General features: G+C 39.7%; 1 protein-coding gene across 1 annotated transcript in view; it reads left to right on the top strand.

Annotated features, from left to right (window-relative positions):
• The window catches only part of LOC140577215 (inactive dipeptidyl peptidase 10), a 65454-nt gene that overhangs the window by 11365 nt on the left and 40371 nt on the right, over window positions 1-13718 (top strand). The window contains exons 2-5 of the mRNA XM_072697079.1: window positions 9970-10084; window positions 10602-10697; window positions 12142-12236; window positions 12948-13019. Of these exons, the coding sequence (XP_072553180.1) occupies window positions 9970-10084; window positions 10602-10697; window positions 12142-12236; window positions 12948-13019 (378 nt within the window). The remainder of the gene's footprint in view (window positions 1-9969; window positions 10085-10601; window positions 10698-12141; window positions 12237-12947; window positions 13020-13718) is intronic.

The raw sequence follows: 13718 nt of genomic DNA, 5'->3' as shown, positions 1-13718 counted from the left end.
ATTGAACCCTTGACTGTGATTTGACTATGTTTCTTATATGTAACAGCAACAATCCGTTCAGCTTGTTTTGGCGGTTAGCTGAACAGACCACAAACAAATCTTTTGAACAGGTTTTTTTGTTTAGGCTCAAATAGGCCGCAATATGCAGCTTATCTTTGATTAAACCAGAATATTGGTATGAATGCAAGAGCATACCAGTTGAAATACAGTTTAAAATGTTTAAATCATTATTCATAAATTATTAGTGATAATCATGATGGAAACGTGACCATTTATCACAATAACAACTAATTGGCATGTTAACCACCCCTAGCAAGCATGTTCATGTTGTAGTGGTGTTTGGAATGATAATCTTGCTTAGGATGCAGTCCTTCACCCAGTGCAGGAGATGCTTCCCTAGACTCAGTGTAGGAGCATCAATGAATGTGTCATGAATATATATAATTTATTTTTTCTGGATTTTAACAGACACCAATAATCAAAGCAAATCAAATTTATTTGCATAGCACTTTTTACAACTGGCACTGTTAAAGCAGCTTTACAGGAATTAGTAATTAGAGAAGAGAACAACACAACCTAAACCCCCCATTGAGCAAGCCAACAGCGACATTGGCAAGGAAAAACTCCCTCAGATGGTTGAAGAAACCTTGGGAGGAACCGAGATTCAACCTAGATGAAAAATTACTGTACATTAAACTGTTTTTTGCTCTGGTGTTCCAATATTATTATAATATGTAATGTGATTCTTAAAATGAGTTAACTCACCCATAACTCACATTATGGTTAATGGTGATAATAATGATAGTAGCACATAGTTATAGTCCAATATAGTCATTAGGCAGATAGCAATGACAGGTGGGTGGGCAGCTGGATTGACACATGTGAGAAGGGAGCCCAGTGGTTAGTGTTCCATCAAGTCAGGCCAGGCCAGTCGTTTACTTTTTTATCAAAGTGTGGCTGATGACTTCAGCAGATCTGACTATAACAACCTAATCAAAAGGAAAGGATAACCCTGAAACACTGGTAACCGTCCACTCCACCATCCACAACCAACCTGAGTGATTGTGTGCAAGCGGCGGAACAACAACTCCGGCATCTCAGTATTCTACAATTCCCTGTGTCCATGAACCTCTGGATCTGCAACCTTTATCTAAAGGGAAACCTTAATTACCAACAGCTAAACTAAACCGTTTTCAGCCTAGACATGAAGACTGAGACACTGTCTGAGCCCCAAACGTTATCTGGAAGGTTGAAAGGTAGAAATAAAATCAGACTTAATTTTAGACTTGGCTGATGCTCCTATTATTCCTGGTCTAGCAGCTAAAAATCTTGGTGTCAGATTTGATTCAGATCCATCATTTGAGCAACATATAGCTCATATTAGTAGGACAGCCTTTATGTATCTTAGGAACATTGCCAAACTAAGAAATTCCTTGTCTCTACAGGATGCAGAAAAGCTAGTACACACTTTTATTACCTCAAGACTAGATTACTGTAGTTTTGTCAGCTTGTTCCAGCAGGAATCTCACAGGAACCTCAACTTCAACTAGTTAAAAATGCTGCAGCCAGGGTCCTTACAGGGTCCTTTACTTAAACTTGTAAATATTACCATATCAGTTTAGTTCTGTCAGCACTGCATTGGCTCCCAGTTAAATTCCGTATTGACTACAAAATTCTTCTATTAACATACAAAGCCCTATATGGCCTCGCTCCTGAGTACCTGCGAGATCTTATTACAGTGTGTGCAGAATTATTAGGCAAATTGTATTTGAGAGGATTCTTTTTATTATTGAACAACAACTATGTTCTCAATCAACCCAAAAGAAATAAACATTTCTGACATTCAAAAACAAAACCAAAAACAAATCAGTGACCAATATAGCCACCTTCCTTTACGATGACACTCAAAAGCCTTCCATCCATAGATTCTGTCAGTTGCTTGATCTGTTTACGATCAACATTGCGTGCAGCAGACACCACAGCCTCCCAGACGCTGTTCAGAGAGGTGTACTGTTTTCCCTCCCTGTAGATCTCACATTTTATGAGGGACCACAGGTTCTCTATGGGGTTCAGATCAGGTGAACAAGGGGGCCATGTCATAATTTTTTCTTCTTTTAGACCCTTACTGGCCAGCTACGCTGTGGAGTATTTGGATGCATGTGATGGAGCGTTGTCCTGCATGAAAATGATGTTTTTCTTGAACGATACCGACTTCTTTCTGTACCACTACTTGAAGAAGGTGTCTATCAGAAACTGGCAGTAGGTCTGGGAGTTGAGCTTCACTCCATCCTCAACCCGAAAAGGTCCCACAAGTTCATCTTTGATGATACCAGCTCATACCAGTACCCCACCTCCACCTTGCTGGCGTCGGAGTGGAGCTCTCTGCCCTTTACTGATCCAGCTTTGGGCCCATCCATCTGGCCCATCAAGAGTCACTTGCATTTCATCAGTCCATAAAACCTTAGAAAAATCAGTCTTAAGATATTTCTTGGCCCAGTCTTGACGTTTTATCTTATGTTTCTTGTTCAAAGGTAGTTGTTTTTCAGCCTTCCTTACCTTGGCCATGTCCCTGAGTATCGCACACCTTGTGCTTTTTGATACTCCAGTAACGTTGCAGCTCTGAAATATGGCAAAACTGGTGGCAAATGGCATCTTGGCAGCTTCACGCTTGATTTTCCTTAATTCATGGGCAGTTATTTTGCACCTTTTTTTTTCAACACGTTTCTTGCGACCCTGTTGGCTATTTGCAACGCTTGATTGTTCAGTGATCACGCTTCAAAAGTTTGGCAATTTCAAGACTGCTGCATCCCTCTGCAAGACATCTCACAATTTTTGACTTTTCAGAGTCCGTCAAATCTCTCTTCTGACCCATTTTGCCAAAGGAATGGAAGTTGCCTAATAATTAAGCACACCTTATATAGGGTGTTGATGTCATTAGACCACACCCCTTCTCATTACAGAGATGCACATCACCTGATTTACTTGATTTCAAGCCTATAGAGCTTGGAGTAGGACAACATGTATAAAAAGGATGATGTCATCAAAATACTCATTTGCCTAATAATTCTGCACACAGTGTACATATTATGAACCATTAAGAATACTTAGATCTCAGGGTGCTGGCTTCTTAGCAGTTCCCAAAATTCAGAAAACCTCAGAAGGGAAAGAGCCTTTTCTTATCAAGCCCCCCAACTCTGGAATAACCATCCAGATAATGTTCGGGACTCAGACACAATCTCAATCTTTAAATCTAGGCTGAAAACTCATCTGTTTACTTTAGTTTTTAGTTATTTAATACTTCCCTTAGATAAAGGCTGTAGGTCCAAGCATTCACGGACACAGGGAATTGTAGTAAACTGAAATGCTGGAGCTGTCATCTCGATGAATTTTGAGGACTGGTGCAAGGCTGTCTATGACTTTGTTTGTCAGCAGAAGAATTTTATAATCAATTCAGAATTTAACTGGAAGCCAATGCAGCCAATTTTAAGCACAACATTATAAGGATACACATCCTTGATCAGAGGCAAGACAAAGTCTTTGTGCTATAATATGGTCTGCATACAGAAACGGTACGGTTTAAAGTTCGACAATTAAGAGCTTAGGCTACATGCCCTAAGGTAATGCCCTGTTGTTAAAAGAGGTCTGAATATAACTGGAAGTACATCTTTTAGAAGTTTTAAAGGAATTTCTCCAAGTGTGAAGGTTGCACAATTTCCAGAGGATATAATTTTCTCTATCTCTGGCTGTGGAAGTGGGTAGAAAGCTTCCAGCATTTATTATCAGCACGTTTTGCTCTACATCAGCCACGCCAGATGACAGACAGGTTAGATTTTAATACTAAGGGTTGGATTTGTTTCTTTTATTCAAGGTCGTAGATTTAATTTTCACATTGGTGGGGACCATGGAAGCTGAGGGGGCCATTCGATCCAAACATTGCTGGTAAAAATAGCTGGAATCTGAGGTTTGGTATCTGCTGGATTTTTAAGTATGTAATGTAAGTTTAGAAATAATAACACTACTTACAATTTTTAAATGCTGACCAGCACTATGAGTACAATGACATAATGTTATAGGGTGTACAGTACTGCACAACACTACATCTGAAGGCCATGACACTCTTTTGGAATTCTGATATTTGAATTTTTTCAAAAAAAAAAATTTTTTTTCAAACTTGGCTTAGGAGGTAGACCTCTTTTAAATGAAGCATACAGTTAATCTGTGCTAATGTCCACAAGCACACTCAGAATAAAATAATGTTAAATGACCGCAATGTCATACTGTTATATTACCAACATGGGTGGCATGATGGCGCTACAGTAGTAGTGTGTGTGCGTGACAGAGCTCAAGGGGCTTTTATGTCATAATGAGTATGATCATTAGAAGAATTAAGTAATAAATAATTATTAATTTGTGCCTCCTCATTCATGGGCTGTTCAGTATGACCAGTAAGATCACTCACATTACCCCCAATTGCTGATCTTGCAATTTTATTTTAGAGTTTTAAATTGAGCATGTTATGTATTTGGAGATGAAAAGATCTATAACGATGAGACTCTGCCATTGCTTCATACAGGCAATTAGTCAACCAATTTATAAAAAATTGATGTCTAAACAACAACTTGCATTTAAAAAGCACCCGGCCATCCACACTGGTGTATCCTAAATTTGAAAATCTTTAAAAACGTGAGTTTCACAGCAAACTTCTAAGATGACAGAGAATAAACGCCGCAGTCATAACAACCAAATGCTTCAGAGAGTATGTGAGCTTGAGTATAAACCTTCACATGTTTATACATTAATTTTGGTCTATGTTTAGTGTTATGATTGAAGATAAAAGATTGTTAAAGAGCTCAGTCAAATAAGATACTACTATTTCATTTTTTTTTGCTCCAGTGTGCTAAACAGTGCAATATAGTTTTTCACTCTCTGGTTCATTACTTTATTTCTTCATCAGCCTTGAGGAGAGATGAGAGCAGACCCTTTGGAATTTGGCCTCTCTGTCTAAGCACACTGGAACAGACTGTACAGCAGTAATGCAATAAAAGGTTTATGGCGACAGTCAGTGATGCATGTGCACTTTCTGTCAGGCCCAACCTCTACCCCCCCACTTGTTTCTCCCAGCCTTGAAATAGCTGTTGGAGCTTGTTTATGATTGATACTTTGTTGTCTGACCTATGATGTGGCTTACTCAAAGGACATGTCTTGGTCATCTCCGTGTCATCCAGGCTGTTCAAATAATGGTTCTGAGGAAATTGGCATTTTTTTGTACCCTACCACAGATATAGCTGATGAGCCAAGATGGACAAAAATGAACAAAAGCACAGAAGCACAAAAAGCAAAACAAAGCAAAAGAAAGTACAAGATTGCTGCTATTACTGTTGTTATCTAACTGACCTATATTTGATATTTTTAAAGATAATACATCATGCACTGTCAGAAACATAAACATATACACACAATAGGCTCCAGGTAAGTGTGTATTATTTAGGCATCCATTTTACATAGTAGTTACCAGTGGATTACAACTTCAATGCATAACAATGGGCATGTCTTATCTGACTGAGGACAGGGGAAAATTGTGTACATACGAATTTTATCGAATGTGATTAACTGTAAAAAGTGTTGAAAGTGTTTAATTTGTAAAAAAAAAAAATTCTGCCCACAAAGACATGAAAACACTGGACCTGTTTTTTGCAAATAAAATGGAGGCATACAACTCGTCACCTGTCCCGTCCCTTGGAAGATCTGATCACAATCTGGTTCATCTTCTGCCTGTGTACAAACCCATTGTACATAGAGAACCAGCTGTCACCCATACAGTGAAGAAATGGTCTAAGCAGTCTGAAGAGACTCTGAAGGACTGCTTCGAAACTGGAGGAACAATTGCAGCAGAACAATGTCAGGGGAGTTTGGAAAGGCCTTAAAACCATATCTGGCCACACAAAGTCCAACTCCCAGGTGGCGGGGGACCAAAAGTGGGTGAATGATCTTAATCTGTTTTTCGACAGATTTGATCAATCACCTAGCCCTCCCCCTACACAGACACCCCTGCTGTATCCCCACTCAGCAGCACTACCATCATGCTGTCCTCCCCCCTCTCTCACAACTTTTGGCTCACAGTCATCATCATCATCATCCCTCCCATTCACATATTCCAGCACCCACCCCCCCTGCTCCAACCTGTTCTTCACAACAACCCAGGTGAGAAATGAGCTGAGAAAGATCAAGGCAAAGAAAGCTACAGGTCCTGATGGCTCCAGGCTCCTCAAGTCCTGCGCAGATCAGCTGTGCAGGGTAGTTGAGCATATGTTCAACATGAGCCTGAAATTGGGAAGAGTACCACAGCTGTGGAAAACATCTTGTGTTGTACCTGTGACTAAAACACAGCACCCAACGGACCTAAACAGCTACAGGCCGGTGGCACTGACCTCTCATCTGATGAAGTCACTGGAGAGGCTGGTCCTTAACCACATCTGCCCTCTGGTGAGCCCATCCATGGACCCTCTTCAGTTTGCCTACCAGCCTGGCATCGGGGTGGATGATGCTGTCATCTATCTTCTACACAGAGCTCTTTCTCACCTGGAGAAGCCCGGCAGCACTGTGAGGATCACCTTCTTTGATTTATCCAGTGCTTTTAACACCATACAACCAGGGCTCCTAAAAGACAAGCTGGGACATTGTGGAGTGGACAGTGACCTGTCGAACTGGATACTGGACTACCTCACCAACCGACCACAGTATGTGAGGGCACGGGACTGTGTCTCTGATTGGTGTCAGCAGCACAGGAGCCCCTCAAGGATGGTCTTGGCATCATTCCTCTTCACCATGTACACTGCTGACTTCATGTACAGCTCACTGACCTGTCACCTCCAGAAGTTCTCTGATGACTCAGTGATCGTCAGCCTCATAACCAATGAGGAGGACAGCGAGTACAGAGAACTTATTCAGGACTTTGTGGACTGGTGTCAGCAGAACCATCTGCAGATAAACACAGGAAAGACCAAAAAACTGGTGGTGGATTTCCGCAGGTGCAGACAACCCCCTCCATCAGTGAACATCCAGGGTATGAACATCGAGAGTGTGGACTCTTATAAATACCTGGGTGTGCATCTGAACAACAAACTGGACTGGTCAGTTAACACTGCTGCACTCTTGAAGAAAGGCCAGAGCAGACTCTACCTACTGAGGAGACTGAGGTCCTTTGGGGTGCAGGGAGCACTCCTGAGGACTTTCTTCGACACAGTGGTGGCATCTGCCATCTTTTATGGAGTGGTCAGCTGGGGCAGTAGCATCTCGACGGCAGATAAGAAGAGACTGAACAAACTCATAAAGAGGGCCGGATCTGTCCTGGGGTGCTTCTTAGACCCAGTGCAGGTGGTGGGAGACAGGAGAATGACAGCCAAGCTGGCATCCATGCTGGAGAACAGCTCCCACCCCATTCATGAGACTCTGGCAGCACTGGGCAGCTCCTTTAGTGACAGGCTGCTTCATCCCAAGTGTGTGAAGGAGCGGTATCGCAGGTCCTTCCTTCCTGCTGCCGTCAGACTGCACATCCAGCACTGCTCCCAGCGGACCACATACACACACACTTAACTACACACACATGTTCAGGGAACAGAGGTCCCTCAATGTAAAAATACTATGTGCAATAACCCCCCCCCCACACACACACACACACACACACATGTGCAATTAAGAGTCATTTGCAATAACCTGTATATAATATTGCTATTGATTTTTTAATTCTTATTTATATTGTGTATATAGTGTAAATTATTTATCTAAATTCTTTTGTAACTGAGTGTCTTGCTATCCCTTTCTGCTGTGACACTGAGAATTTCCCCACTGTGGGACTAATAAAGGATTATCTTATCTTATCAAAACATATGTGCGAATTACATTCTCAGCTCTGACATAAAGCCTCTCATTAAGGCTTATGCAGGTGAAATATGACACTTCTGTTGCAAAATGTTTTTCTTTGCTGCTACAATAATTAAAATAATAATTTTGAATTACACTGATTTCTGTCAGAGTGTGACCACTTCTTATTCCCCCAGAGGCTCACTAAAATGATGCCTCTCCCACAGAATTCTTGCTGTGCTCTCCTTTTGCTGTGGAGGAGTGGGTGTGTATGTGTGTCTTTACTGGCATGGGAGTGGTGGATGTGGGCAGGCATCCATGTATGTTTATACAGTTGCATGCAAACATTTTGGCACCTTCGGCCAACTTACATTTTTTAAACTGAGAAGTAGTGAACACAGCCTCTGTAGCTTATCTTGTAGCTATCTTGAAAATTATTTCTGCAAAATCTTATGAAACTTTCACTTATAACTTAAATTGACATACAAGCCCTACATGGCCTCGCTCCTGAGTACCTGCGAGATCTTATTATCGATAATGAACCATTACGATTACTTACATCACAGGGTGCTGGTTTCTTAGTAAGTCCCCAAAATTCAGAAAGCCTTAACAGGAGGAAGAGGCTTTTCTAATGAAGCCCCTCAACTCTGGAATAACCTTCCAGATAATGTTCAGGACTCAGACACAGTCACAATCTTCAAGTCTAGGCTGAAAACTCATCTGTTTAGTTTAGCTTTTGATATTATCATGACTGCACTACTGTTTTTGGATAGACTGTGCAATATAATCAGTGCAATATCTTCTTTAAATAACTCTGGGCATGTGCAATACCTCATTGCTACCCCACTAGCATTTTTATAATAAACTGTCTGTCTAATTCTTCACATTTGTTAAATAATTTGCTTATATTTCTACTTTTTGTTTATACTTATATAATATTTTGTTTATACTTTATATATTTTTATACATTTCATTTATTGTATGTGTAAACACTATTGGATTACTCCTCAATTTTGTTGAAAACTGTGCAATGACAATGCATCTTATCTTAATTAATGTTTCCCTTAGATAAATGCAGATTCTGGTGTTAAAGAACACAGGGAATTGAAGTACACTAAGATTCTGGAGCTGTCGTCTCACTGCTTCAACAAAATCACTTAGGTTTGTGGATGGTGGAGCAGAAGGACGCCAGTGTTTCAGGGTACTCTCGTGGCTTCACTACCTTCTGGCTTTCTCCTTTTAAAGGCTGTTATAGCTAGACCTGCCGAAGTTGTCAGCCACATTCTGATATTGCTCAACATTTTCAGCTCTGCATAAATCCCTTTAGAACTACCTCTGTCTTACTACCTTCTCAGAGTAAATGGTCACCCGCTCATTTGGTGCAACCTGTTCTAAGACTGACCAGCTGCCACCCACAAGTCCGACCACCAGGCTCCCCCGCCACCCATGCAAGACCAGCTGTACACCCTTCTGCCACTTCTACCTGTCTAATGACCTTATTAAAGTCTACATGGACTCTTAACTATCTGCCACTACTAATAGTACCACCGTTAACTATCATTACACTCATTACTCTTACCATCTCTACTATGATTAAGTTATACTACACCGATTATAATAGACATATTATAATATATAATAGATATAATAAGATAATGTTGCACACCTGAGCAGTACACCAGTCTTGATAGTTTGGTGAAAAAAGCAGTTGTACAATGCCGGCAGTACAACTTGGCTGTCGCTGTAGTGACCCTTGTGGCAATGGTCAAAATGCTGCTTTAGCACATCAAAAGCTACTACCAAAATACTTTTTACTGATGCAGTTTGTTTAGCATTAATGCTAGCATTACATGAAAAATGTCTAAAGCCTAATTTCAAGGGGTAGTATTGGATTGTGTAAATCCAACACATATACTTGACCAGGATGCAGAGGGGATGGGATATATATATTTATTTGTCATAATGGTAATCTTAGTAATTGTACTGAATTGTACTATGTTCTCTAATGGAAAGTCATGTTGTTTGTGTTACATCCAGCATCACGTTCCCAGCTCGAGCTTGAGGTACATTATGGTTAATTTAATGCCCCTATTTTTTATTTTATTTCAGGACCTGGGGAGTACAGGTGGGACACCACGGAACTGGAAAGGCATTGGCATTGCCATGGTGGTCATCCTGGGGGTCTTGTCCCTGGTCACCCTTTCAATTGTTCTCCTAACTCCTGGTAAGACATGAACAGAAATATGAAAGGTTATATGACTAAAGAAAACATGATTATAGCAAGAAAAAAAGATAAACTGGGTGCCAGAGAATAATTAAAAAGAGCATGGTGCATAAACAAGGGGGGAAAAACAAAACAAAAACATTTAAGTCTTTATTTCTGACATGCCGAAGAACAGCTGCATTTTTGTGTAGGCTGTGCTTTGGGGATTTCACTAAAGCAAAACACATACCAATATAGTCTGTTTAGAATGCAAATGTTATTGCTTATTCTATTATCCTATAGAACCCTTTAACCAGTAAAGAAATACTTAAGCAACCATGGTTCTCAATAGAAACAATTGCCTTTACTAAAGAACCCTTCAAAAAGCCTTTAAAAGAGTGTAAGAGTGTTTTTTTTTATTAATACATGTAATGCTTTTTAAGGTTCAATGTAATTGTAAGAGAAAAAAAAACAAGTAAATGTACAGTCTAATATATTTTGGGGGAAAAGCTGAATCACTCTCTTATGTGTGCTGCAGATGAGTCTGACCTCCTAATGCATTCCCGTCTGACTGTGGAGGACTTGGAAAGCGAGGTGTTCAAAGTCCATGAACCCTGCATGGACTGGCTAAACGGTGAAGGCTGAAGACTGTATACATAGTAGCTAACACCAAGTCTAGAGATTGGTTGATAGCTAATCATTTCAATTAGTTTGTTTATTGTGTATTTTTGTTATTTAGTAGTGTAGGTCTGCTATTGGCATGTGATCTTTTATTGAAAAGAAAACATTCAAAATGTATCATTTGCTTTTGAGGATGGTATGAGGGTGGAAATGACTTACATGCTTAATATATATTGACAACACTCGCATAACTTTAACTTTAACACATCATTTTAATACATTCCATTGATAAGCTGCTAAAATTCCAAACATTCACTAAGGTACAAATGGTAATATAAACAAACACATTTTGGTATGCTTTCATGAAATCTTCCATTTTTTTATTCAGTTGTTAATCAATTTAATTTATTCAGTTGTTCAGTTTGAAAACCCTAAGCAAATTTAAGGGTTAATTCAATTTTATTACAAAAGCTTTTGCCATTCTATGTCTAGCCTAAGATGTTTTTGTTAGTGATTAATAGTTGTAGTTTATAATTATGTAGTTGTAATCATATATTTCAAATGTCATTGTTCGTGGAATTCATGGAACTGCCTACTAGTCTTATTATAATTTTTTTTTCTTCTTCCAAGAACACAGTGCTCTCTTATTTTTGGAACACAGGCATATGTTTTGCTTCAGTACTTAAAAATGTTGAATTCACATGTAGTTAAAGTGTACTTTTCATAATTTACTAAAATGTTTTGTTGCATTTTGTTGTTCACAACAGGTTTCTGTGATTACCTATGTGTGGTTAATTGCTTTATGATTGCAGGTATAAGAGAGCTTTTTGCATCTAGTCTTAATTATAGTCTTTGATCACTTTTGCTGTTTTTCAACATGAGGACCACAGTTGTGCCAATGAATGACAAGGAACCCTTTATAGCCACAAATAAAACAATAAACATAAAAATCATGATACATTTGTTTGAAATATCAGAACACCCCGCAGATGTGGTCAATGATTACTATGTGCAGAAGACTTTATAAGCAGCAATACAGAGGCAACACAGCAAGACACAATACACTAGTTAGTCACAAAACAAGACTGCCAGGTTACAGTTGTTATTATTATTATATAAAAAATGTAAAAGACCTAGTAGAGTTCTGCAAAAAGATTCTGTGGACAGATGAGACCAAGCTTAAATGCCCATGATCCAAAGTGTAAAACGTGGTGGGATGTTATGGCCAAGGCCTGTATGCTTGCCACATCTAATGGCTCACTCATCTTTACAGATTCTAGTGTACTCCTTTTAATATTAAAAAGCCAACATTGGTGTTTGGCAATTAGTAAACCATGCTGGCCTCATTTAGTGACCAGTTGTATGTAGTGCAACCATAAACTACTTTATAGGTGAAACAGAATTGGCCTCAATTGTGACTGAAGAATTGCTTGTTGACTGAATGGTGTGTTCTGCAGAGAATGAGGTCATACTGTGCACTCGGGAAGGTCACATTCTCATGCACAACTTCGACACAAACCTAACCACTACACTACTGGACAACAGCACCATGGTGAGTCAATCAGACATACATACACATGCAGGATATGGACACATTAACACATTCAATTTGATATTGTCATCAGGCTGACCAGCATGCTTAGCTCAAATACACTTGGATACACAAATATATAAACACACATGTACAAATATGACATACGCTCTTCCACAGCTGCTCAACCACCTCTCAGAAAAACATCCCTGTAGGGCAAGTGAAGTGATCAAGATGTATGGTGACATCGATTCGTTCATATTTCCAAGCCACCAAGCCACAGCCAACTGAACAGAGAGGTGGCCAGATGGAAGCAGAATACAAAGACCAAAAAGCAAAAAGCAAAGAATGGCATTAAAAGGCTCTGACAGTTTAATCTCTCATTCATTCTCTTTCTTTCTTTCCTTCCTCGCTCTGTTTGGCTCCCTCATTGCGCCCCTAACACAGATCTTCAAAGAGACTTTTTTAGCAGGAGCATCACTTTGAACACCATGGCTGGGTGACATTAAGAGATTTATGTGGGTCTTTGCCACTGAGCTGCACACAAGCACTTTCTTAAAACAGCAGAGATCTAGTCAGCATACACACAGTGAACATGTGGGCAGCAATTATATTTTATTTTAGAATTTCAAACAGATTAGGCAGAATTTTTGGCTTTAACTGCATGCATGCATTTGTACACCATTAGTTTGAGTGTTTCTCAAAACTCAACATCTGCTTTTCTGATTTCAGGATCTGAAGTCCATGAAGTTTCAAGTATCAGCTGATAAAAGGTTCATTCTTATGGCCTACAATGTTTGCCCAGTAAGTGCTACACAATACTACAATCTTGGTTTTTTCATTTTTCTTAGCATTACAGTACATTAAAAAGCATCTCTACGCAAAGCACATAATTTTTGGTATGTTCATAAACAACAATTTGTCAGCAGAAGCATAGTTTATGTCAAAATGAGAGCAGTGATATGTAGCTACAACACTTACATTATCTGCTAACACTGGAGAAAAGGGGCCAATGCGGAGGCAGCAGGAGAAAGCACTACACACAGAGTCTGATAGTACTGAAGTCTTTGCAGCAATTAAACCTGCTGTTTGTCAATAGGAAGCATGCAAGGAATTGACTATTTAGCAACAGAGGGGTAGACACAAGGAAGAGGGACAAGATTAAAAGAGAGAGAAATATGGAAAAAGATACAGGTGAGATCTGGGGGGGAGGTGAAGATTGAGGAAGAGGCAGAGCAAGAGCAAGAGAGACAGACTGTGATTATTGAAAAAAATGTGTGTGTGTGAGAGAGAGAGAGAGAGAGAGAGATAGAGAGAGAGAGAGAATGCGAGTATAGTGTGGGAAATGGGGTGGTAAAGTTGGCGCAGTGGTAATGAAATCACTGTGACAGTTCAATGCTGAATCATAATGGAGAACAAGCCTGAGCCGAGGCTAGCTAAGGGCTTTAGTTAAAGGAGTATGAAAAAAATCCAGAGACTGGGCCCAAAATAAACAGCAAATAG

Source organism: Salminus brasiliensis, chromosome 14, assembly GCF_030463535.1.
Source record: "Salminus brasiliensis chromosome 14, fSalBra1.hap2, whole genome shotgun sequence".
In the NCBI taxonomy this organism is placed as follows: domain Eukaryota; kingdom Metazoa; phylum Chordata; class Actinopteri; order Characiformes; family Bryconidae; genus Salminus; species Salminus brasiliensis.
The sequence above is the reverse complement of the archived record's forward strand: the minus strand, read 5'-3'. Positions and strand labels throughout refer to the sequence as shown.